Here is a 27,520-nt window from a genome sequence, read left to right on the forward strand (position 1 = left end):
GCTTCAGATTCTGTGTCCCTCTCTCACTCTGCCCCTTCCCCACTCATGCTCTGTCTGTCTGTCTGTCTCTGTCTCAAGAATAAACATTTAAAACAATTTTTTTAAAAAAGTAGTGCCTAAGAGAAAATGTCTAGGTTTTAAACAAACCTTATCAGGAAAGGAAGCCTGAAAACAAATGTGCTAATCATTTCCATTAAGAGAATGGAAAAGTAGAAAGACAGCAAAAGAAAAAAAAATGTAAATGATAGAGACATGGGCAGAATTCAGTGAGCTAGAAAACCGAAAATAGGGAAGATAAACAAAATCAAAATTTGATTCAATGGAAGGTTTAAAGAGGTTGATACATCCATCTGACAACACTCTTAAGGAAAATGTAGGTGATTCACAATGAAAAGGAGAAACACAGACATTTTTAAATGAAAAAGGCTTGTTATGAGCAATTCTATTCCAATAAATCTGAAAATTTAGATTAGATGGATACATTTCTAGAACAACACAAAGGTCAAAACTACAGGAAGGAATAGGAACCTGAAAAATAGAGTAATGAGCATCAAAGACAGGCTTGGGAAGCAAAGACTACTTTGCCCTGTCTTAATGTGCCAGCTAGGGCATTTCAAAAACAGATCGTTCCTCTCTTATACATGCTGTTCTAGAACACAGAAAAGGAGCAAAAGCTTTCTAAATCATTTTCTGGGGCTGGTGCATCTTTATTCTCAGAGCCAGCTATTTTCTTGTAGTACATGAGAAGAAAATTATGGATTAATGTCAGCCATGTCACTGAATTCAACAATGTATTACAAGCATGATTCATTTCGATCAAATAAGGTTTATCCTAGGATAGTGTTAAGTCCCTGACCATTAGCTTATTTTATTGTAATGTAAGTGCCGGACATTAAGCTTTTGATTGCCAAGGCATCCATCTCAAACACATCCATTGAAAAGACAAGGGTGGCCTGATACACAACTAGATAAAGAGCCAGGCGGCCCCTGCCTGATGAAGTTCCCCTTTTAGAAAGCCCAGGGTGACCTAGATAACCACTTGAGTGACCCTGCTTTTCTCTTCCTGCACTTTATTTTTTTAAAAATTTTTTAATGTTTATTTTTGAGAGAGAGAGAGTCAGAGACAGAGAGACAGAGTGTGAGTGGGGGAGGGGCAGAGAGAGAGAGGAAGACACAGAATCTGAAGCAGGCTCCAGGCTCCCAGCTGTCAGCACAGAGCCCCATGTGGGGCTCAAACCCACAAACTGCGAGATCATGACCTGAGCTGAAGCTGGAGGCTTAACCAACTGAACTACCCAAGCACCTCTGCCTTCCTGCACTTTAATTCCAGCTCTTATGTTTTAAATTCACCAACAAAGAGTGACCCTGTGAAATCAGAGGCACCCCTTCCTCAACCCCAATAATGGCAGATCCCCAGGTGTCTCCCTCCCCCCACACCTCACTTTGTGGCTCTGGGCATGCCAAGTGCCTTCCAGGACTTGTGAGTAATACATTAATAAACCTTGTTTTTTTCAAAGTTCCCTAATGGTTGTTGCTGAAGAATGTCTTGCAGTCATAAGAACCACAAGGGCCAATAGGGCCACAACATTGGCTCCTGTCACTACAAGTAGTAGGGACCCAAGCGAGTGCCCCTAGGCATTCCTAGCTGATCACCATCATTACTTTATATCAGTAGGCTGCGATCACACAAAATACCTAGGAATGCAGTGAGGTTTCAATGTCAGAAAATCTATATATGACCCAAAAAGTCAATAAACCAAAAAATAACATTCATATTAACTTCAAATGAATTCAACTCAATACTTGCATAAACAGAATTTGATCAATTTTACCACATGGCAAGGATTGTAAACGAAAAATCTATAGTAAATATATCTATGGAGAAATTAAATCCATTCCTTTTAAGATTATGCAAAAGGTAGGATATCCTTTATTACTACAAATGTTTAACATAGTATTGAAGGTTCTAGACATCACTACGACAACAAAAGAAAATCAAGGCTATGAAGATTGTAAGGGAGAGAGAAAATGGCCGTAGATGATATAATCTACATATTGCAGAAGACGGAGCTCTGGAATCCCAATGCCCGAGTCCAAATCCAGACTCTGTACCTTTCAAGCTGTGTGACCTTGGACAGATTCCTTCACCCTCCTCATGTCTGCTTCCCGCTCTGTATGATGGGGAAATAATGGTATCAACCTCCAAACATAAATGAATACATAAGAAGCCTATAGAATAGAGCTTAGTAAATAGTAAGCAACTCAACTAATGTTCTTTATCATTGTATTATTTTAATCTAGGTCAGTGATTCTGAAATGCGAAGTTCTCAAAGAACCCCTGTTGAAGTGTTTCTCCTTCCCGCCCACTACCCATACCATGTTGCCTCCTCTTTTGCACTGTGTCCCTAGTACCCCCAGCTCTGGGATAACTCACAGGGGCCCCTGCACCCAGGGATGTTGTCGGGCCTCCTGGTCTTCAGGATGATGGTGCCAGTGATGATGCCTGCCACGCCCACCACCAGGCCCAGGGCACAGACCACAGTCTCCATTGTCTCAGGCACCTCCATAGGCTCCTGGGCCTCTGGGGCACAAAGGAAAAACAAGAGTTAGAAAGTGCAGAGAGCAGGAGCTGGCCTCAGGTTTGGGGGTATAAAGAGTTAGAAACAATGAGACCACCGGTGAAATTTGGATAAAGTAGCAATAAAACACATGGGATTAAGAAAAGCAGGTGCTGTGGAAAGATGGATCCTGGAAATAGAGAGGGTGTCAGGACAGTGCTGGCAAAAGGAGGGGGCTCCATACCCCAGTGCTGAAGGAGCGGCTGGTCCAGGCCCCAGTGCTCCACCTTGTAGTCATAGACATCTTCAGCCGTGGGAATGAAGGTCAGGTAGTGGAACTTGTGGAACCTGAATTCTGTGCTAGGCAGGAAGATGCTCTCAGCCACACCTTTGGTGACCGTCTGCCCATTGCACAGCCATGTGACATTGAGCACAGGTTGGAAGAACTTGTCCACATGGCAGATGAGGGTGTTGGGCTGTCCAAGCTCCACAGGCTCCTTGGGAAACACGGCCACCTCAGGTGGCTCTGAGAAAGGACAGAACCTGGTGAATCTGCTGCCTTTGGCTGTATCTCAAAGGACCCCACCACCCCACTACCTATATTCTCCAGGTTAGGGGCCACCTTCCTCAGGCTGACCCTTTGCCCCCCACAGGCTTCCAGGTCAAAGTCATAGCTTCTCATACTCCTGACTGGCCTCCTTCAGCCCAACCCTTTTCTTGAATAAGAAGAAAATGTCTCCTTTGATGACATAACCACCCAGCTTTGTGAGTTGAATATTGTTCACTCACAGGGAGAGAGAGGTTCATTCATGAGTGGACATCTAGGTCTCCCATTCTCTATGCAGCAGATGGGCTCTCCCATCCCTGCAGTTGGGTAGTAGAGAAATAAGCAAGAGCAAGCAGTACCATTTGTGGCCCTGGTGTGGTTGGACCGTTGGATCAGAGTGTTCAGGTTCTTCTTTGCCGTGACAATGTCAGCAATACCCCTCCAAGCATCAAAGTTGAAGACATGAATAAACTCTGGCAGATGCCAGATGGTCTCCTTCTTATCCAGATCCACATAGAACTCATCCTCATCAAACTCAAACATGTACTCTCCAGAGGGTCTGTGTGTCTGGACAAACTGGACATTGACACGTGGCCCACTGCATGAAGAGGAAGAAGGGAGATTGAAGAACAGGTGACTATGTAAGAAAGTACACAGAACACAGGAAGCAAGGAGATAAGGAAATAGTAATAACATGAATGAAGAACACAGAAAATGAGAAATGCAAGCTGAAAGAAAAGAAATGGGAAGAAACAATGAGAGATATGACTTACTGAAAATTCAGGTTGTTTCCCTTTATTCCAGAAAATGTAAGCATCCATCACTCCAGTACAAGAATAATCACAATGAACACAATAATAAGGTAATATTTATGGAGAACTTACTATGCATTCAATTTATTCTTTGCAACTTCATACCCCCAGGTAAAGCATTCTTTTGCATATTAGGGACCTGCCCACAGAGGTTAAATAACTAGCCCAAGTTAGCACAATTCATGCTGAAAGGAAGATGGAATCATCCACTCCATCCACACCCACAACATCTCAGAAGCCTTGCAGAAAAAGACATATAAAGTTAATGATAAAGTCACAGAGTGGAGTGGGAGAAAGGGGAGAGTGGAATAAAAATCTTCCGGAGTGGAAAATTTTTTAAATTGTGAAGGAAATGAAAAGACGTCCAGAGTCTTGGTGCTACTTACAGACTTCTAGTTACTGTTTTAGCTTTACATGATGGTAGATCATGTAACCTTGTCCACAACACCTTCATTTAAGGCATTTTAAATTTTCAAGTATTATCATTCACACAGCATTCACAAATTTTCTTGTTGACTTTATGTTTTTAAGGGTAGTTTCCACTGGAAATAATAGTTGTTGCGTTTGAAACACCTATGGCATAGCATCTTAGTTTTACCTGATGTGTAAGAAACAACAAAAAGATATACAATAACAAAAAATCTATTGGTATTACAGTAAAACAATAAAAATGAGACAGTTTGGGGCTAAGAAAAGAAAAGGAATTAGGAGGAAGTGACGCTCCAGGGCTCACTGGTCTAGCATCCGAATCAAAGATTCAAAGATTCTCCCTGCAGCTCCAACACAAGAACTAATCCTCTCCTTGGATGCTTCTAGTGACAGGATTCATTGTCTCATGCAAATGCTTGGGGACATCCACTGAATTTAGTGGCTACAAAATCCTCACCTACAGAAAAGAAGATAAAAGAAAAAGAAAGAAGAAAACATACAGGGAACAGACATGGCTACCCGGACATAGTTTGTTCATCCTAAGATATCTCATTTTTATTGTTTTTGCAAAGTCTTAAAACTAAAGGTCTGTGCACTGTGAAGCAAATTATATTCTTACAGATGTTCACTTTCATTCAGTCAAAAAAAGCCTTAATGTGAACCTTGACTCTCTAGGCATTAAGGCTATAACTCAAAAGACATGGTCCTTGTCCTCAAGCTGTTTGAGATTGAAAGAATGAGAGAGACAAAGACGATTCGTATATATGTGGTCATCACTACTGCATTTTCACAGGGTACATACAGGTGCTGCTTGGGAGCAAATGGAGAGCATTAAAATGAGATTGAAGTAAGGCTTTCTAGAAATGGTTTTTATGTGAGGTTAGCAGAGACAGAGAGAAGTGGTGTCTCTAGCAGGAGATGTAGGAGCAGAGAGGCATGGGACTTCTTGGAGGGTCGGAGGGTGCTACAGCAGCTCGGAGGATATGGAGAGCCTACTTTAGGACCTGCCTTGTATGATAATTGCAGGTGTTTGAATTTGATCCAGAGCCCCCTGGAAAATCATTGAAGGGTCTTCAGAGAGTAATACAATCAGATTTGTACATGAAGGTGGCAGCTATAAGAATGATAGATTAGAGGAGGCTCATTTGTAAGCAAGACCAGTAGGACTCTTCAGCAATCAGGTGGCAAGTGATGAGGGTGTAGATAGGGCAGTAACATGGGGTAAGAAGAAGAGAGGATGAATTTGAATGACAGTGAAGAGATGAGAAGCCACAGGACTCAGTAAGTACTGTGGTGGAAATAGGGATATGAAGGAGTCCAAAATATCCAAGCAACATGGAGAATTGCGGCATCAGTGACTGAAAAAGTAATGAAGGACAAGGAAGTGGTTGAGAGAAGAAAAAGTGTTCTTTGGGGGACATAATGAGTTTGAATTTCTGGGTGACCAAGTGGAGTTGATTTGAGAGCAGTTGAAATAATGGATGGATCTCAGGCTAGACTGGGCCGGTGACATAGACTAGGAGTCTTCATGGTAGGTGAAGTTAAAAGCTTGGATTGAGTCACCCAAGAAGTGTACAAAGTCATCATAGTAGGGTCGGAGTGTGTGGTCCTGCGTCCTGGCAACAAATATGGACATTCAAAAAAGAGGCTGGGGGCACCTGTCTGGCTCAGTTGAAAGAGCATGTGACTCTTGATCTCGGGGTCATGAGTTCAAGCCCCACACTGGGTGTAGAAATCACTTGAATAAATGTTTTTAAAAAGAGGCTGTAAAGGAGACGACTAATAAGTGGGAAGAAAACAAGAAGGAAGTGTGCTCCTCAAGACAAAGAACAAGAGAAAAATTCCAGGAAGGAGGAAGTGGTCATGTCGCAAATATTGCTAGTGACACAGGTAAGATACACACAGAGAAGTGACCACTGGTTTTCATTGTAGGGAGACCACTAGTGGCCCCACTGAGAGCAGCATCAGATGTGAGGAGACAAAAGGGAGAATGCAGTGGGCTGAGGACTGAGTGAAGCAGGGGAAAGTCCAAAACAGGCATTGCAGACTCCAATTTCAAGAAGTTTACCTCTGAAATTTAAGAGAGACACACAGATTGTCCAGAAGACACAGAGCCATGGCTCTTCACTCATCCACACTGTGACATAGAGCTCATGAGGCATGTTCTCTGCCTTTTAATTTCTAGGTTGAGAATAATAAATGCACTCCTGCAAAAGCTGTTGTGAAAATGAAATGAGAGTTGGCACTTGGTCAGGTTCAATAAACACTGGTTCTTGCTGCTGTCAGAAAGAAAAAAGCAGAACACCTCATACAAGAGGAAGAAGAAGGAAGGGGAGAAACAGGAGAGAAAACAGCACCTGTGGGCTACAAATCTCCTTATAGTCCACACCCTCTCTGGCCCACCAGAGCACTCACTCCTGATGGCCCCAGTTCCATGGGGACTCAGAAGGGCAGCCAGGGAGATGACTCGCAGGATCATGACTTGGGTCTGGCACCTTATGTCTTCAAGGTGCATCTGCAGTGACCGCTGTGAACCAGCCTGTGAAGAAAGAATGAGGTAGTGCAAGGCAGGGCGGAGTTCTGAATCCAGGACTTACTTCCCTATCCCGTTGAGGGAGAAGGGGTGGAGGTGAAACAGCTCAACCAGAAAATGTCAGAAGAGGCATCTCTGGCCAGGAAAGAAAATGATAGAACCACTGGGAGAGGAAGTGGGAGAGCTGTCAGGATGAAGGTGGCCTGGAAAGTTCCAACCTATGTGGGATTTGGGAATAAGAGAAAGAAAACTATGAAAGAGACATCATAACCATCTTCCTCTTTGCCTGGCTGGCTCAGTCAATAACAGCATGCTACTCTTAATCTCAGGGTTGTGAGTTCAAGCCCCACCTTGGGCATGGATCCTACTTAAGGTCCCTCCACGGTGAACACCATCGCCCTTGCATGGACGTGTTCTGGGACAGCACAAGTCCTAAGCAGTGTGTTAACCATTTAGAAGGTTAGACTGTCGATCCCAGAACTCAGAATTAGTCCTGGGAGCTGTACAGGCAGTCACTCAAGGTGTGTGGTGTGTATTTTCTCCTCTCAGCAGTTCTGTAGATCTTAGAAGTAAAAAGGGGATTGACTAAGGGTCTCTGGGTTATACCAGATAAGGCATGGAAGTAACTGTACCACTTTATACAAATTACTTGGCCTTTCTGGGCCACAGTTTCATTTTTGAAATGGAGATGGTAGCACTTGTGTATCAGTAATTCTGTGAGGGTGACATGGGAGCATCCATATAAAATGCTTCAGAAAGTTACAGATCTGAGAGTTTCGAATAGACCAATGAAGTTATCAAAGACCATTCTTTTTTTTTTTTTCAGTTCAACATATGTATATACTTTTGGTAACTTTTAAACACCAAATAATCCCAACAAACAATACAGATAGTTCCTGAAATATACTCCCCCAGAACACACAACCTAAAAAGACAATGACAAAACAAATACAATTTCCAACTAATGTATTAAGTCCTTAAATAAAGTGCTGATGAACTGAATAAAAGCAGATAAAATTATTTAAGTTTTCTATTAGGAAATTGTTCCTGATACATTATAGCAAAGCATCAGGCCCTTTCTGCTACTTCCTGCCTTTTTTTAAAAACCGACTGTGACTTACTGCTTCTCATGTAGAATGGAAATTATTATGTCATCAGTTTATTGTGAAATCTAATTGGGATGATACTCAGAATTTGTGAATCTCTTAAAACAAAGCCTTGCACATAGTAAGGGATCAAGAAATGTTAATTATTACAATGCAGGACTAGTTAAGAACACATGAAATTCTTTATCAAATGCAATGTATTATTTGCTCCACTAATATAAATTCTGTAATTTTAACAATAAACACCAGAGGAACTTTCTGTAGATCCACCCTCCTTTACTGTAGCTCCTAACCCCTCTATAATAAAACAACACGTCAGAGAAAGATGTACCATTAGACTTAATGTGAAATGATTAGGGAATTTGTCCTTAACAGTAACATTTAAATGTTTAACATTTAAATAAAGGTGCCTTATATCACCACATTCTATACGAAGAGGAAATAAAAGAGTAACAATTAGAAATGAAGCAATTAAGTATTTTTTGCTTTCTGCTTATCTGCCTGGAAACATCAAACAATTCCTCTAAAATTACCAAAGGTATATATAAAAATTATCAAAGGCATAAAATGGTACACATAATATCATTTGATAACAAATGAATTCTTGTATGATACTAAGAATCAACATGAAGTTTTAAAGAAAAGTTATCCATTCACAAAAGTCACTACCCATAAAAAATACAAGATAACTTCAATGACATATTTCAAAACAATATCATTAAGAGGAAGATGATTTGATTTTTTAATTTTAAATAGGGGATGGTGTTCACCATGGAGGGGGAATGATGTTCCTAGGGAGGAAAACATATAAAATAATCAAGCTTTATGGCTCAGCCAGTTGCTCAAAATGAGAATCTTTCTCCTTATACTGTCTTCAGTGAATCTTACACCTTAAAGAATCATGTGCTTTGCCCCAAACTTCTGTTTGGTGAGTGACAATTCCTGATTATTGGTTCCTTTTTCAGAATCTGGCCACTCCCAGAGGCTATAGAAGGCTGTCCAACCTCTCTGATATCCCATTGAGTGAGAACTGCTCTGACTGCAAATATCTCAGCCCCCATTCTTTCTCCCAGGCTCCAGGATGGTGGTCCTGAGGGTCCCTGGGGCCCCGGGGATGGCAGCTCTCATGATGTCCTTGATGACGCTGAGCTCCCCTTTGGTTCAGAGCAGAGACACCCCAGGTAAGTGCAGAGCTGCTATTCTTGGAGAACCTCCCTCAGGGAAATGATCTTAGGGGGCCTTCCATATGGGCCCACTCCCTGAGGAAGGCTTTGGGGCTCTGACATCGTGCAGAGCTGCTAGTCTCACCAGAGAGAAAAGGAAATCAAGGGACAATGGTACCTGGTGATCTGGAGTGATTTGGAGGGACAAGTTTCTCACAGAGGGATCACCAAAATGGCATTTCAACATCAAAGATCAGAAAGGGGAAATTATGGTTAGTTTGCATTGTCCACAATCTGAAGATCTCTCTATCGAATCAGTGCTCCAGGTAGGCACTCCAGAACCTAGGTGCTGGTAGGTTCTGTGGAAGGGTCCGCAGAACCAGGCAAGAACCCTCATTCCATGACCATTGTTGGCCAGGGTAGCAGAAGAGGGTGACGGGCACAAGCTATGGTTAAGGCCAGCAGGATACCAGTTGCAGCTGTCCCTCACATCAGGAGTCAGGTCAGGGCGCATCAGGACAGAGCCAGAGAAGAAGTGAGAAACAGGAAATGGCCTTTTCTAGTTCTGATTCACCACCATGTGTGATAGAAAGGTGAATCTGTTTATGTTAAAATTTCTCAGCCTCTTCATCCCCATCCATAAGGCCAGCCCCACTTCCTCCTGAGGATCAGGTACTATGGGGCTCTTTCCTCAATTTCCAGAGTTAGTAGCATCTGAAACTCCCAAATCCATCTGCTCAGACTCCATCCCAATATACCCATTTCTCAGATAGAGGGAAGAGAAAATTTCAGACATTTATGACTCAGATGGACAGAGAGTTGGACAGGGCATCTCAGCCATACACGTGTGCTTGCACATAAGAGAAGAAATGGAGAAACGAGAATCCTAGACTGCTAGAGGGGCTGTGGAAGTAGCTGGTGAGATGGGACAGTGTCCCACAGGACGTGAGAGGAGAGGCATCACCATTCTGGTGCGGTGGGTAGTGATAGCGGTGGACGTTGGTATGAGTACATTTGAAATCAGGTCTGGGGTCTGCTTTGGAGTGAACAGAGAGTGGTGGGTGGTGGGAGGGGTGGGGTGAGGTGGAGAAGCCAGTGGGTTCAGACATAAGAGGAACAAATGGAATTTCCCTGCCCTGCAAGAGAGACCACTGGGGGGTGGGAGCAGGTGGACCCAGAGCTCTCGGCACAGTTTTGATGCTGAGGAACTCACTGCTGGGTGAAATGTGGAGTCCGGGAAACTTGGACCCAATGGGCCTGGGCATATTCCTCCATTTCCTTCATATGTTTCCAATTCCTCGGGGTTTCCTCAACTTCCAACAGAGCAGAAATAAAAAGAGAGAAAAGGGGAGAACCTCGCTTAACGGGACCTGGGTGACACTGAGATTGTTGAGAAAATACTAGTGCCTGTTGGATCATGAAGAAAATTGTGGAGAAAGGAAGCATCCGACTCATGGATGAAACAGGAGCTCTAAGAGCCGCTTGAAACATCCTCTGTTCAGGGCATTCTCCATCCTGGCACTTAGGCCCTGGGACTCCGGCCTACCACACACCTGGGCAGCAGAAGACACCTGGGGATTTAAGCTTTTGTTTACTCCCCTTCTTCTGCCTCCCTTTCCCAAGTGAAAGAAGAGGTGGAAAGAAAAACTATCAGTATTAAGTTAATAAAAGCTCCTTTTCAAGCATTAATGTCGTGCTTCAAAGGGCAGCTCCTTTTGAGCCATTCTGAACAAACCAGGCTCTGTCCCTCGTTTCTCTCTGTCTCCACATAATCTACCCCATCACGGCTTGACAAGGGGAAGAGCTCTAGCCTCCAGTGACCAGGGCCAGACTCTATGCTCTAAGTTTTATTTATATCATTTTATTGAGTTTTAAATTAAATCAAAGTAGTCCTTCAAGGTAAAAAAATAATAATGATAACAACATCCTTTTTTATAGGTAAAAAAGTTGAGACTCTGAGAAGTTGATTACTTGCCCAAGGCCACACAGCTGGTCTGTGGACATCTTTACTGCCCTGACCACATTGCCTTCCTTATATCCTATAGTAATTACATAGTCTTAATATGTCCTATTCTGAAAAGATGATTTCTTTTATGCCAGAACTCTTCTAGCTCTACTCTAGAAAATTCAGATGTTTTCAAGAGTTTTACAAACTCTGTGATACTTTTCAAGTACACATACAAGACAGTTTTGAGAGACCCTTTGTATGACCTCTGTCTGCTTTGAAAATAAGATCTCATTATGGGAAAAAGAAAGTCAATTGCTTTACTTTAAAAAAAATTTTTTTTAACTCCAGTACAGTTAACATGCAGTGTTATATTAGTTTCAGGTGTACAATATAGTGATTCAGCAATTCTATATAGTACTCAGTGCTCATCAAGATAAGTGTACTCTTTAATCCCCTTTACCTGTTTCACCCATCCCCCCATCCACCTTCCCTCTGGTAACCATCGTTTGTTCTCTATAGTTAAGAGTCATTTCTTGGTTTGTCTCTTTTTTCCCTCTGTTTATTTGTTTTGTTTCTTAAATTCCATATATGACTGAAATCACATGGTATTTGTCTTTCTCTGACTGACTTATTTCACGTAGCATTATACTGTAGCTCCATCCATGTCATTGCAAATGGCAAGATTTCATTCTTTTTTATGGCTGAATGACATTCCATTGTATCTATACACCACATCTTCTCTATCCATTCATCTATCGATGGACACTTGGACTGCTTCCATAATTTGGCTGTTATAAACAATGCTGCATTAAACACAGGGGTGCACATATCCTTTTGAATTAGTGTTTTCATATTCTTTGGGTACATAGCCAGCAATGCAATGAGTAGATTCTTATTTCTATTTTTAACTTTTTACTATTTCTGTTTTTAATTTTTTGAGCACTCTCCATACTGTTTTCCACAGTGGCTGCACCAGTTTGCATTCCCACCAACAGTCATAGCAACATTTTTCTAGAGAAGTCTTCTGAGGCAAGGAAAATAAAGCAAAAACAAACCATTGGGACTACATCAAAATTTTTTTAAGTCAATTGCTTTAAAAAAAGAAAGCATTGCAACCACTACTGAGAACTAGCAGAACTGTGTTCTGATTGAAAAACAGGTGGGGAAACCTCTTAGTGGAACAGGGAATGGAGTTGGATGTGGGGGAGGAGAGCAGGCAGGGCAGGTAGAAGATAGATATCACAGACTCCAAACTGGATGGGGCCAGGGGCTCAGAGGCTGAGAGGGCAGAGCATAGAGCAAGAAGACAGGCTCAGGAGACTGAGAGAAATGAAGTGCTCCTGTGGCACAGCCACTAAAAGTAGAATGGGGCTCCCTGAGGCTTGTGTGGTGGCTCCTGAGGCTACTCTTCCTCCTCCCTGCCTGAGCAATCAGTTGAGCAACTTCAAACTGGGACACATGGAGCCCTGAGGAAGGACAAGGATTCTGAAGAGACCACCCAAATCAACTCTAGTCATCTCTGCAGTGACAGAGACAATGGCTAGACCCCCCCCCCACACACACACACACCCTTCTCTGACTCTTAGGAGGGCCTGTTAAGGCCCCTTGACAGCCACTCGGAGAGGGTCTTGAGCAGAAGGAGAAGCTTCATCTGGAGCTGGGCTCCCCGAGCTCAACCCTGAACTGACATGGTGAGCCTCGTGTTGACATGCTCTTCAAACATCCTTTACTTCTGCCACTGTGCCGCATTGCCCTCATTTCTGTGGTCTGGGAAGTTGTGCCATAAATTCATTCTGGAGTTTCCATTGATGATACATTTTAAGTCACATAGAGAAGCTGCAATTTAAAGACTCCTTCAATAGACAATTGTGGACCCCCAATGGCAGCCAGTAATGTATAATCAACTCTTTGCTGACCAGCATTATGCTGATAACAAAACCAGACAAAGACAACACAAGAAAAGAAAACTGCAGGCCAATATCCATAATGAATATATATGCAAGATCCTCAAAAGAGGGGCACCTGGGTGGCTCAATGGGTTAAGCATCCAACTCTTGGTTTTGGCTCAGGTCATGATCTCATGGTTGGTGGGCTTGAGTTCCATGTTTGGCTCTGCACTGACAGCACAGAGCCTGATTGGGATTCTCTCTCTCTCCTTCTCTCTCTACCCCTCTCCCTACATGCTCATGCTCTCTCTCTCTTTCTCAAAATAAATAAATAAACATGTAAAAGTGTTTTAAAGATCCTCAAAATAATACAAGCAAACCATATTCAACAGCATACTAAAGGAATTATACACCATGACTAAGTGGGACGCATCCCTGGGATGCAAGGATAGTTGAACATAAACAAATCAATCAGTGCGATACACCACATTAATAAAACAAAAGGGAAAAACAATACATGATCATCTCAACAGCCACAGAAAAAACATTTGAGAAAGTTTGGCACCCATTCACAATTAGACTCTCAACAAAATAAGTATAGAGGGAACTCAAACCCAACACAGTAAAGGTCATATATGAAAAGCCCACAGCCTACCTTATCAATGGAGAAAAACTGAGAGTTTTCCAAGATCTGGTTCAAGGCAAGGATATCCATTCTTGCCTCTTCTTTGCAACATAGTTATGGAAGTCCTGGCCAGAACAATTAGACAAGAAAAAGACATAAAAGATATCCGAACCAGAAACAGAGAAGTAGAATTATCTCTGTTTGTGGATGACAAGCTCATATAGACAGAAAACCCCAAAGACTCAAAAAACAAAAAAACAATTAGAACTTTTCAAAAAATTCAGTAAAGTTGCAAGATATTAAGTTAACATACAAACATCAATCACCTTTCTATACACAGACAATGAACTGTCTGAATAGAAGTTTAGAAAACAATCACACTCACAATAGCAACCAAAAGTGTAAAATACTTAGGAATAAACTTTACCAAAGAGGTGAAAGACATGTACACTGGAAATTACAAAACACTGGCAAAAGAAATCAAAAAAGACTGGACTGGAAGAATATTCATAGTACCCAAAATGATCTACAGATTCCATGCCATCCTTTTCAAAACCCCAATAATATTCTTGATGGAAATAGAACAAAATAACTCTAAAATTCATATGGAATCACAAAAGATCCTGAATGATCAAAGCAATCCTGAGCAAGAAGAACAAAGCATCACATTTCCTGATTTCAAAATATATTACAAAGCTACAGTGATTAAAACAGTATAATCTATGGGCTGCCTGGGTGGCTCAGTCGGTTAAGCGTCCGACTTCGGCCCAGGTCATGATCTCGCGGTCTGTGAGTTCGAGCCCCGCATTGGGCTCTGTGCTGACAGCTCAGAGCCTGGAGCCTGTTTCAGATTCTGTGTCTCCCTCTCTCTGACCCTCCCCCACTCATGCTCTGTCTCTCTCTGTCTCAAAAATTAAAAAAGTTAAAAAAAATTTTTTTAAAAACAGTATAATCTAAGGTGCCTGGGTGGCTCAGTCGGTTAAGCATCCAACTCTTAATTTCAGCTCAGGTCATGATCTTAGGGTTTGTGGGTTTCAGCCCCATGTCGGGCTCTGTGCTGTTAGCGCTTAGGATTCTCTCTCTCCCTCTCTCTGCCCCTCCCTTGTTCTCTCTCTCTCTCTCTCAAAATAAATAAATAAAGTTTAAAAAAAAAACAGTATGATACTGACATAAATACAGACGTATAGAGCAGTGGACCATAATGGCCCAGAAATAAATCCACACATCTACAGTCAACTTATACTCAACAAGAATGCCAAGAACATACAATGGGGAAAAGATAGTCTTCAATAAATGATACTGAGGAAACTGGATATCCACATGCATAATAATAAAATAGGATGCTTATCTCACACCATATATAAAAATCAACTCAAAATGATTAAAGACTTAAATGTAAAATCTGAAATTATAAAACTTATGGAAGAAAACATACAGGAAAACCTTCTTGACATTGGTTTGAGCAATGATTTTTTGGACATGACATCAAAAGTACTGGCAACAAGCAAAAACAGACAAACAAAATTGCATTAAACTAACAAGCAACTTACTAAATTTACTAAATTTATTTTCAAAGTACAGGAACTCATGTAACTCAATAGAAAACAAACAAACAAAAAACTGATTAAAAAACCAGCAAAGGACCTGAATAGACATTTCTCCAAAGAAGACATACAGTTAGCCAACATGTATATGAAAAAGTACTCAACTTTACTAATTATCAGGGAAATGCAAATCAAAACCACCATAAGATACCATCTCACACCTGGTAGAATGGCTAGTATCAAAAGATGGAAGAAGAGGGGCGCCTGGGTGGCGCAGTCGGTTAAGCGTCCGACTTCAGCCAGGTCATGATCTCGTGGTCTGTGGGTTCGAGCCCCGCGTCAGGCTCTGGGCTGATGGCTCGGAGCCTGGAGCCTGTTTCCGATTCTGCGTCTCCCTCTCTCTCTGCCTCTCCCCCGTTCATGCTCTGTCTCTCTCTGTCCCAAAAATAAATAAAAAACGTTGAAAAAAAAAAAAAAGATGGAAGAAGATTAATGATTCTAGGATGTGGAGAAAAGAGAACACTGCACGCTGCTGGTGGGGATATAAGTTGGTGCAGCCATTAGGGAAAACAGTATGGAGGCTCCTCAAAAAAATTAAAAATAGGAGTCCATGGGTGGCTCCATTGGTTGAGTGTCCGACTCTTGATTTCAACTCAGGTCATGATCCCAGAGTCCGGTGAGTATGGAGTCTGCTTAAGATTCTCTCTCTCTCTCCCTCTGCCCTCTCTCCTGCTCACACTCTCTTGCTCTCTAAATTAATTAAGTAATTAAGTAAGCAAATAAGTAAAATTAGAACTACCATATGATCCAAGATCCAACAATCCCACTTCTGGGTATACATCCAAAAGAAATGAAATCTGGATTTTGAAGAGACATCTGCACTTCCATGTTCACTCCGGCATTATTCACAGAGCCAACATACGGACACAACTTAAATGTCCATGGACAGATGAATGAATAAAGAAAATGTGGCATACACACACAGCGAAATAGTCTTCAGCCTCTTAACAAGAAAGAAATCCTGACATTTGCCACAACATGGCTGAATCTGTAGGACATTACGCTCAGTGAAACGGGCCAGATGTAGAAAGACAAATACTGCATGATTTTACTTGTATGTGAAATCTAAAATAGTCAAACCCATAGAAGTGGTTACCAGGGGCTAGGGGAGGTGAAAATGGGGAGGTATTTTGCAAGGAGTACTAAGTTTCAGTTATGCAAGATGAGTTAAGTTCTAGAGAACTACGTACAGCAATGTGTCTATAGTTGACAGTATCGTATTGTGTACTTGAAATTTAAGAAGGTAGATCTTGAGTGTTTTCACTACAAAAAAAAAAAAGAAAAAAAGGTAACTGGTAACTGTATGAGATGGTGAATATACCATTTGGCTTGTGACTATTTCAAAATGTACACGTGTATCAGGCCATCAGCCTTTATCATGATTTTTTAAATTTTAGAGAGAGAGAAAGCATGCACAAGTGGGGGAGAGGGGGAGAGGAGGTGGATTGAGAAAGAGAGAGAGAGAGAGAAAGAGAGAATCCCAAGCAAGCTCCATGTTCAGCCTGGAGGCCGGTGGGGCTTGATCCCACAACCCTGGGATCATGACCTGAGCCGAAATCAAGAGTCGGACGTTCAACCAATTGAGCCACCCAGGCACCCCTATGTGGTTTTTTATCATCAAATATATGTCAATAAAACTGGAAACATATTTAAAAAAACAAAATCAATTATCTGCCCATTCTCTGATTCATAAGTATTTACTAAGACTAAGGTTAGATGCTGTATACAGATACAAACAAAAGAGTAACTTGCTTTAAAATGTTCAAGTGTAAAGAACAGGATAAGACATGGGAAAAAAATCACATTGTCTGAGTGTCCCTAATGTGATCATTGTGATAAGATTCTAAAACACACAGAGAATGCACTCACCCATTCTTTTTTTTTAAGTTTATTTATTTATTTTGAGAGAGAAAGCAAGAGTGGGAGAAGGGCAGAAAGCGAGGGAGAGAGAGAATCCCAAACAGGCTCTGAGCTGTCAGCACAGATCCCCACATGGGGCTCAAACTCATGAACCACAAGATCATGACCTGAGCTGAAATCCAGAGTCAGATACTTAACCGACTGAGCCACTCAGGCGCCCCACACCCACCCATTCTAATGGGTTTCCTACATAGGTTTTGTTCCTATGCATTCTTTCAAAATATGTATTTCTCATGTGTCTATATATATATATTTTTTTTTAATGTTCATTTATTTTTGAGACAGAGAGAGACAGAGCATGAACAGGAGAGGGGCAGAGAGAGAGGGAGACACAGAATCTGAAACGGGCTCCAAGCTCTGAGCTGTCAGCACAGAGCCCGACGCGGGGCTCGAACTCACGGACCGTGAGATCATGACCTGAGCCGAAGTCGGATGCTTAACTGACTGAGCCACCCAGGTGCCCCCCATGTGTCTATACTTTTAACATTCCTACACAATGTTATAAAGTATATTGTTTTCTTTTTCTGTCACTCAGCATAATAACCATAAGATCTGACAAGAGAGTTAAGAGTACAATCATTTGGTTTCTTCTAAGGGTTGCATAATATTCCACGGTGCACATGACAACAGTTTAGGTATTTGCTGTCCCAGGGATGATCACACCAACTGATTTCTGCCAACTCCTCAGTTTCACAAATACTGCCACAGCCAGCAGCAGCCCCTAGCTGTCCCTTTATGGGCCTGTGTGAACATTTTTGATGTCTAACAAGTTGTGGGAGTGCTGCGTCATATGACATACATCTCTTCAGTTTGACCGAGTGTCCCCTGAGTGCTATTCTGACCATCTGAGGCAGCTACACTCCATGAAGCAATATGTGAGTTTTCTCCATACCCCCAGCCACCAGTTTGGAACTATCTAACTCTCTAATTGTTCTGAGTCTGATAGATTTCATTCTCATTTCCTTCTGAATTTTCGATTTTCTTTCCACTGATGAGCCGCAGTCTGCCTTGCAAGTTTCCTCTCCTACAAATCCCCATCCCGCTCCTTACCTACTTCTCTATCACAGTCCTTTATTTTGCTTGTGTTTTAGGAGTTGCTTATATATTTTAGATATGAGTCCCATGTCAATTGTAGGCATGGCGAGTCTATTCCTATTCCCTAGTAACTTCTTAGTGGTGCACTTTGCTTAACAGAAGTATTGAAATTTAATGTCATTCCTTTCATTCTATTTTTGCCTTGTGATTCAAATTTGCTCAAGAAATGCTTCCTCACCCCCCTATTCGTTATCACACTCAGCTATCCATTCTGATATTAACCTCATAGTCTACTCCTCATAGAGCTTTACCTCTACCAGAGGCGGAGTGTCTGCTACGAGTTGAACAGGACACACCGCTTCCTGGAACAATACGTGTACAACAGAGAGCTGTTCATCCAGTTCGACAGTGACAGCACCGCGGGGGTGTTTGTGGCGGAGTCTGAGCTGGGCCGAGAAACTGCCAAGAACTGGAACATCCAGAAGGAGTTCCTGGAGCTGAGACGGAGCGCCGTGGACATGGTGTGCAAGCACAACTTTGAGCCGGACGAGGGTTTCACGCTGCAGCGCAGAGGTGACGGGCGGGTGGGAAGATGACGACTCTGGAAGGGGTGGGCTTGGGCAGCAGAGGAGAGGGGATCCCCCCCCCTCCGCCCCGGGGAGGCCACCTCACCCGGGCTCAGAGCCCGTCATGGTGCACAGGAGCCAAGATCAGTGCGGAAAGGGCCAGACTCCCTGCTAATCAAACACGAAAGAGTGAAGAACACTAGGTTTGTGGATCTGGCTACAGACTTTTTTTTTTAATGAAAATATCAAACTGCAAGATCAAAGGAAATCTATTGACTGACTATATCCTGATTCCGAGATAATATTTGACAGGATTATACATCCTTTTGAACAAGATGAGAAAATGTAAATTCAAGGCATAGCCTGTTCAAACATTTCTGATCAAAAAAATATTAGTTACTGTCTCTTACATTTCCAGCAAAAGTGTTAGCACCAACTTTGACCCTCTCCTGTTCTTCTTTGCTCTTTCTTTATTGGGTATGACAAGGTCATTCTTAGAACAACTGAATGTTTCATTCTGTTTTTCCTACTATGTGCTCCATCTTATGCCTCTAAATACCCTAATAGATATGATTCAGGTTTAACATCTAAGAAGTCATTTTGGCAAAAAAAAAAAAAAAATCGCTAAATGCACTGTTTTTGGTGGTCTCAGCTGTCGTAACAAGATTCTTGTCCCCTCCTAGTCCAGCCTAACGTGAACGTCTCCCCCTCCAAGAAGGGGCACCTGCAGCACCACAACCTGCTTGTTTGCCATGTGTCAGATTTCTATCCCGGCCACATTCAAGTCCGCTGGTTCCTGAATGGACAGGAGGAAACAGCTGGGGTTTTATCCACTAACCCGATCCATAATGGAGACTGGACCTTCCAGATGCTGGTGATGCTGGAAATGACCCCCCAGCAGGGAGATGTCTACACCTGCCAGGTGGAGCACCCCAGCCTGGACGGTCCTGTCACCGTGGAGTGGAGTGAGTTGCACCCTGAACTCCAGGCTCTGAGGGCTTCTCATTCTGTCTTGTGTCACTCACTATACATTGGGGTCACACCACCCCGTATTGTTCCTCATCAACCTAACCACCATCTTTGCTGGAGCAGTAAAGATCTGGCGATTCGAGCACACATGTATCCTGCCCTGGGCAGGTCTAAAGGATCTCTCCTTGTCAAAGCAAAAACTCAGAAAGGCAATTGCATTCATGACTGGCCCTCACACATGGGAACTGCCTCTCTCTTTCGTCTCCATTCAGTCCCATAAGCTCAGACTTAATGGGCTGAATAAAACCAGCGTCTGCCTCCTGTGGAAGTCATCACTCTGAGGCCCAAAACATTAGCGTGCTGTCCACATCTGCTCCTACTCCATAGTGGCTCCAAGCTTGGCCTTATCCTCTTCCTTTTCTCTCCACAGTGGATTAGATCAGGGTCCAGGCATCAGACAAGGCCTTGGGGTTGTGGCAGGTGAAGACAGGACTGACCCTGAGTTCGTTCTTCTCAGAGGCACAGTCTGATTCTGCCCAGAGCAAGATGCTGGCTGGAGTCGGAGGCTTCGTGCTAGGGTTCGTGGCTCTCGGAGTGAGCCTCCTTCTCCGTTTTAGAAGCCGTTGAGGTAAGAAACTTCTTGAAAGTGGTTGCTACTGTCTTTCCACTGTCTCACTCCCCTCTTCTTCAGTCATGAAGTTGGGACAGAAAAACAAAACAACAGAGCAAAAGAGGCCACTGAAATCAGATTCTGTTAAGGCAAAGACAGCCTGTAGGGAGGAAGACAGCTAGACGGAGATCTGACCCAGTAAGACACCTGAGGCTGCTGGTCACCCTATTCTGCAGGGTGTTCTTTGAAGCCTGGGGTAGACTCACACCCACAGAGTGGGCCCTGCTTTCATTCCCGGTGACACGGGGGCCGCAGCGCAAACATCTGGTTAATTTTCTCACGTGTTGTCACTCTTTACTCTCTCAGTGACCAAATTCATCTTCCCCTCTTACTTTCATTTCAGAATGACAGGGACCTCAGCCAACAGGTGGTATTTCTGTTTCCTTCTTCCTTCTTGGGATATAATTCATTTCATTGCAACATAAGTTTGGGAGCATTCAATAAGGATGCTGTGTTCAGGATATGTCATAGGCAGTGCCGCGAGAATGAGGAGAAACTCTCAGAGGCTGCTCCTTTTTTTTCAAGTTGAGTCAAATTGCCCCCAACTCTTGATCCCATTTTCATCTGTAAGTGGGTGTGGCCACAGAACATGACTTTGCCCCATTACTGAAGGAAAGTCCAGAAACTTTTCCATTTTTCTTAGGCCAGCATTCAGCCTCTCTCTATATTTTTCTCTCCTGGGACTCCAGAGGGAAAGGAAATGTAGTCTTTGAGCTTAGATTGTTTTAAATTCTTCTTCTTCTTTTTTTAAAGTTTATTTATTTTGAAAGAGAGACAGCACAAGCGGGGAGTGGGGCAGAGAGAGAAGGAGTGAGAGAATCCCAAGCAGGCTCCACACCATCAACACAGAGCCTGCCACGGGGCTTGAACTCACAAGCTGTGAGCAGAAATCAAGAGTCGGACGCTTAACCAACTTAGCCACCCAGACACCCCTTACGTTCTTCGTATTCTTCACAGGACTCCGGAACTGATCTCAACTATCACATGTAGCCTTGGAACAAGTGATTCTAATACTCCTGTTGTCCAGCAATCCTCCACTTCCAAAAAGGATATTATGGCTAAATTGTGTGCCCCTGACACCAGTTTCTGAGTGTCTGCATTTTAATTCAATGTACTTACTCTTTCTCAAGTTCTTCCAGTCTATTGAGGGACCTTTCCTGAGGAACATGAACCATCTAAATCGAATATTGTTGTTCTTTCTTTTTGAGAGGAAGGAGATGATCATGTGGCCATGTTTATGGTTGAAGGGTTTGGTGATCACTGGACAGGTCATTGTTGTTTTACCCAGGCATGGAGAAATAATACACTTCTTGATGGTGATCGATTCTCCTTGTTGAATAAGAGGCCAACTGATAGAGGACCTCCTAAAATTCGCTTTACTTCATTGTAGATGACCAAATTCATTCTGCATTTTTACTAGTTGAGGGGTGGAACCATCACTCCTAGAAATCCCAGATGGAACAGACACTGAGCCTGGATTTCGCCATTGACATTCATACAGGACTGATAAAGCATGTCAACCATGAAGAATATGCTTTCCAAGTGCAAAAATCAACATAAGATCAGAATTGGTAGCAAATGATATTTGCTCACAGGTGTAGATCACAGGTGTAGTATGTTAACATTATAGTTCTCTTTTTATATTATTCACATCAGGGTATAGAAACAGACTTACCCCATGACTCCATGTTTATCAGATCACCCTAAACTCCTTTCCCTTTGAGCCATGCAGTAGGAAGTACATCTCCAGTTTCAAAAGCATCAAAGAGAGGTGATACCAGGTTTTTCAGACATAGGCCTGCTTTATAGAATACAGTTTCTTATGATTTTTGTAAATCTTTTTAGTTGATGTTTGAGACCAAGATAGAAATCATATTTGCTTCAGTCATTTCATGGCATGATGTGCCATCTAAGCCCAAATTTTATATAATAGTAATCAGGAAAACCTCTAATTCCTGTAATATTCATAGATCAGTGTCATTTTTCAAAACCAACAAGGCCTTAACCAAACTTAAAGAATTTTCCTTTCTTAACTGACCTTCTTGCATGGGACTATGTAAAACCAGGGGTTTTTTTAATGTTTATTTATTTTTGAGAGAGAGATTGACAGAGTGTGCGTGGAAGAGGGGCAGAGAGAGGGAGAGACAGAATCCGAAGCAGGCTCCAGGCTCCGAGCTGTCAGCACAGAGCCCAGCACGGGGCTCGAACTCACAAACTGCAAGATCGTGACCTGAGCCTAAGTCGGACGCTCAACCTACTGAGTCACCCAGGCGCCCCCGGTTTGAGCAAATATCATCATAAACTATGACCATATGTCAGTTTTTGGTGATTTTAAATATCACAAGATAGACATCTTGTGATCAAGTAAGAGGCCATTTCAGGGGTCTCCAAGACCACCCAGATTAGGTGATTCACTAGGAGGACTCATATAATTGTACTCATGGCTGTGACTTATTACAGTCAAAGTTTATGAAGCAAAGTCATTCAAGGGAAAAGGCACATGGGACAAAGCCCAGAAAAACCAGGTGCAAGCTTCCAAAAGTCCTCTCCTGTTGGAGCCGCAGGACACGCTTAATTCCTGAAGCCATGAGTGTGACCACAGGTGTGAAATACTGTCTGCCAGGAAAGCTCAGCGCTCGGCGCTCAGGATTTTTACTGGGGCCTGGTGGTGGAGGCACCCTCTGCCTAGCACGTTCCAAAATTCCAGACTCGCAGAAGGAAAGCAGGTGTTCAGCATAAACCAATTTTTATACAGTTTAGACACAATTTAGGCATATTCTTAACGGGTCTGGGAATGGTGGAAACCCTTTCAAAATCCAAGTTCCCAGATGCCAGGCAGGGACCAACCTTGTAAGCAGACCTTTCAAAGAATGGTAGGCGGGCCTGCTGTGTTACTGCTTTTCTGCACAGGAACAAACCATCCATTTTGCTGACAATTTTCAAAATCACACGAGTATCCATTTTTATCAAAGAAAGACATACACTGATACAGAAAACACCCTTAAATCCTAGTTTCCTGGAAACACGGGTTATTGCAGAAGACATGGAGCTAAATTCATATAATTATTTTTCATTCTGTTATCATGATGTGGAATTATTATTACAAATGTTTTATGAATTTCTATTAGCATTTAAGCAGTTTTTAAAACACTTTTTTAATGTTTTTATTTATTTTTGAGACGGAGAGAGACAGAGCATGAGCAGGGGAGGGGCAGAGAGAGAAGGAGACACAGAATCCAAAGCAGGCTCCAGGCTCTGAGCAGTCAGCACAGAGCCCAACGCGGGGCTCGAACTCACAGACTGTGAGATCATGACCTGAGCCAAAGTCAGATGCGTAACCCACTGAGCCACCCAGGCGCCCCAGCACTTAAGCAGTTTTTAAATAGTAATCCCTGTGCCCAAGATGCGGCCTGAACTCATGACCAAGATCAAGAGTCACATGCTCCACTAACTGAGCTAGCCAAGGGCCCCTGGATTTAACAGTGTTTGAAAAGCTGAAGTACAAAGGATGCAGATGAAAATATTCTATTCTCTGAAGGTTTTGGGTTTTTTTTTTGGGGGGGGGTTTGGTTTGGTTTTGGTTTTTATTTTGTTCAATGCCATGAGAAATTACACATGTCTTCTAGTCTGTGATGTTTCTAGCAGAGAGTATAGTCTCCCAACTCTCAGTGTCCCAAATGAGAAAGTGAAGCTGTAATTCAGTATATCCACTGTCAATCATCTTGGAAAACAGAGGGAGGCAATCCAAAGAATTTTACATCCAAGAAGTTTGACTCTGAATGAGACTCTCATTGCCTGCCCCTGCCTAAAAAGGAGAGACTTCACTATTCGGGATGTTTTTAACGTTTATTTTTGATTGAGTGCGTGCATGCAAGCCAAGGAGGAGCAGAGAGAGAGGGAGACAGAGGATCTGAAGCAGGCTCTGCACTCACAGCAGAGAGCCTGATGCGAGGCTTGAACTCATGAACCATGAATCATACTTATGAACCATAAGATCATGACCTGAGCCGAAGTCAGAGGTTTAACCTATTGAGCCACCCAGGAGCCCCTGGAATTTTGATAAGAAACAAACAAACCTTGTCAGCATAAGACTGATAAACCAGCATTTATAATGCTTAATAATTAATTTAATATTATCTTCTGGATCCCTACAGATGCATTATGTTCTGCCTTTTTAATAAATATGAGCAGTATTTCAGCCGCAAATATATATATATTTACATATATATTTACATATATATGTATGTTATCTTGAGTCATAATTAAAAGGGACTTAGTTTACCCTCTGCTTATAAAGCAGCACCAGTACATTAATTTAGGGTTTGACAAGGAGAAGGAGGCCTCCCTGATTTTTGGTTTGGCCAACAATTCCTCCTAACATGGTATCATCAGAGGACAGTCATAACACTGTGAGTTAACTCTGAATTCTAACCATTGAGTAGGGTTCTGAAGCTTGCCTTCTTGAAGGTAGAGGATTGTCACATGTAAACAGAATAGGTAATTTTTTTTATAACAGGTAAATTAGTGCTTCTGTCCTTTCCTCTTTTTTTTTTTCTTTTTTAATCTACATTGATGCTGTATTTGAAACAGTTCTGAGTTTAAGCGTTGTTTCTTGTATCAAATGAGTGAGGACTCAAAGCAGAGAGAGAGAGAAAAAAAGGTAAAAAAGTACTTCTTTAGTTTGAAAATCACAGATGGAGTGCCTGGGTGGCTCAGTCAGTTAAGCATCTGACTTTGACTTAGGTCATGATCTCGTGGTTCATGGGTTCAAGCCCCACATCAGGCTCTTGTAGTCAGCACAGAACCTGCTTTGGTCCCCCTCTCTCCACCCTGCCCCTGCTTTCTCTCCTCTCTCTCAAAAACAAACATAAAAATATTCTTAAGAGAAGAAGAAAGTTTATCTTTCTACAATTAAATTAGGAGGGAAAAAAATGAAGAACCCACTGGTACCAGATAGAAGCAAGAGGCTTCTAGGGTTTGGCATATGTATTCAGTCACTGTGAATTTCCACTGTTTTTCCATGCCAGAACGTACAACAGAGACTTGGGAAGGTATTTTTAATCCTCATGAGTAATGTTCTAAGTTTTCTGAGGAAAAAGCCAGATTACCCATTGCAAGGATCTGAATGAGTTTTAAATGGTCTCTGAAGCTCAAGAATGTTAAATAGGAGCCTATTGCCACCTAGTGGCCAACAGTGGAATCTACACTTGGAATAAGAAGCGAGGGAATTTGTCAATTTGGGAATACTCCAACATTTTTAACAAAAAAGTTAGAGAAAAAGTCAGGCGTACAGAAACCAAAATAAATGTGGCCAAATGTAGATGCTTTGGCAGCGCCAGCGCTTCTGTGCTTTGGCTATGCCTTTAACAGCAGCTGTGAAAATATGCTAATCATTGCTCTGTCACTAAACAAACCCTGATCACATGTCTACATAACTGAATATAAAGAAAACATACCAACAGAAGGAAACCCTTCAACATCAACTTTGGAAAGGAGAAGGACTACATAACTAGAGAGCGCTAGTATCTGTAAAGTTAGTGGGATCATCGGAAAACACCTAGAGAGAGTACTGTCCAATAGAACTTTCTGCTATGGTGGAAATGTCCTGTGTCTGAGCTGTCCAATAAAGCAGCCACTAGCCACATGTGCTCTTCAGCATTGAAGGTGCTAATAGCTAGTGCAACTAAGGAGTAGGATTTTTTCATTTAATTTTAAATTATTTAAATTTAAATTATCATAGCCATATGTGACTAGTAGCTACCATTCTGGACTCGCCGAGTACGGTTTACAATCTTTCTCTAAAAATATGTAAACTCTCTCTTAGTAGCTTTCAGTGGAGGCAGGACCACCTTCAGGCGAAACTGCTAGAAAATTGAAAAATGAAAAGGGATTTGAGAAGCAAGGGAAGATGGAAATAAAATGCCTGGTCAGGCCACAGCTCATTAGATTTGGGGATATCAGAATTCCAAAACCAGACCCACTAGCAAGTTTAAAAAACTCACAAAAGATGGGCACCTGGGTGGCTCAGTCGGTTGAGCGTCCTACTTCGACTCACGTCATGATCTTGTGGTTTGTGAGTTCGAGCCCCGCGTCGGGCTCTGTGCTGACAGCTTGGGGCCTGGAGCCTGCTTCGGATTCTGTGTCTCCCTCTCTCTTTACCCCTCCCCTGCTCACGCTGTCTCTCTCTGTCTCTCAAAAATAAATAAATAAATGTTAAAAAAAGTCACAAAAGAGGTTAAGGAAGTATCAACAATCCAATTCTACCACATACAGACGCCACAGACATACAAATAATCTTGGCAAACCTTCAACTCACGTGGTTTAAAAGTGCTGGGAACCAAGCCAAAAGGAATCACGAAGACAAAGAACTCATAAACGTTCCCAACACATTTCTCCTAGTACACATGAAAAGGGGGCACGTTAGCACACTTCCGCTGATTCGCCCTGTGAGTTTAAAGAGCTCTGCCTTAAAGATCAAGCCAGATCCTCCCGTAGGACAGCACAAATGGCCCCAAGGTCTGTCCCTCCAGACCTGTTGCAATGTTAAATCTGTCTGGAGACACCCTAGACTCTATTAAAACACTTTTGAACTAAGGAAAATATCCTAGAATTCTAGGAACCTTGGGATATGGATCAAGAGCAACTTTCAATTAGGAAAGCCTAACCTAGTAAGGGGGCTATTTTGAATATTGGGGCATGTGGAGGACAAAGTATCTAAGATGATGGGTTGAAGTAACATTAAAGGAGATTACAGGAAACCAAAAAAGTTTCAGTGGTGACTTCACCCTTCCCTGGGTGTGTTATTTGAATTTACTAATGCAATTCTGGAAATGGGAAAAGCTTCCGCTTTGAACCTCTGGAATCCCACTTTCTACCAAAAAAAAAAAAAAAGCATATATATGTAAATCTGAAAGTGTCAAGTCTCTAGGAGAATATATAAAATATAAATCATGATAAAATAGTTGGAGAAACTGGAGATGCCAATCCTACCAACAGAACTCGTTGACAGCTTATTCTAGCCAGTCAAAAGGTAGGTGGATCTCGGGTTAACTGTGAATTATAGCAATATTAGGAAGATTAGCTAATCCTTACTTAAGCAGTACTTACCAAGCACCGGGAACTGTTCTGAGTCCATACATTTAACTCACC

The 27,520-nt window shown here is 42.3% G+C and overlaps 2 protein-coding genes across 2 annotated transcripts; one reads left to right on the top strand and one right to left on the bottom strand.

Annotated features, from left to right (window-relative positions):
* Positions 1-2,084: 2,084 nt before the first annotated feature.
* LOC102966493 (HLA class II histocompatibility antigen, DP alpha 1 chain) lies at positions 2,085-27,520 on the bottom strand. Its single transcript, XM_042985272.1, has 5 exons — positions 27,479-27,520; positions 3,465-3,703; positions 2,803-3,084; positions 2,435-2,581; positions 2,085-2,171 (listed from the first exon to the last, which is right to left on the bottom strand). Coding segments are annotated over exons 1-5 (702 nt in total). The 5' UTR covers positions 27,511-27,520; the 3' UTR covers positions 2,085-2,169.
* LOC102954326 (HLA class II histocompatibility antigen, DP beta 1 chain-like) lies at positions 9,067-20,328 on the top strand. Its single transcript, XM_007093236.3, has 4 exons — positions 9,067-9,166; positions 18,470-18,739; positions 19,416-19,697; positions 20,219-20,328. The coding sequence occupies exons 1-4, from the start codon at positions 9,067-9,069 to the stop codon at positions 20,326-20,328; spliced, it is 762 nt and encodes a 253-aa protein (XP_007093298.3).

This window comes from Panthera tigris, chromosome B2 (assembly GCF_018350195.1).
Source record: "Panthera tigris isolate Pti1 chromosome B2, P.tigris_Pti1_mat1.1, whole genome shotgun sequence".
NCBI lineage: Eukaryota > Metazoa > Chordata > Mammalia > Carnivora > Felidae > Panthera > Panthera tigris.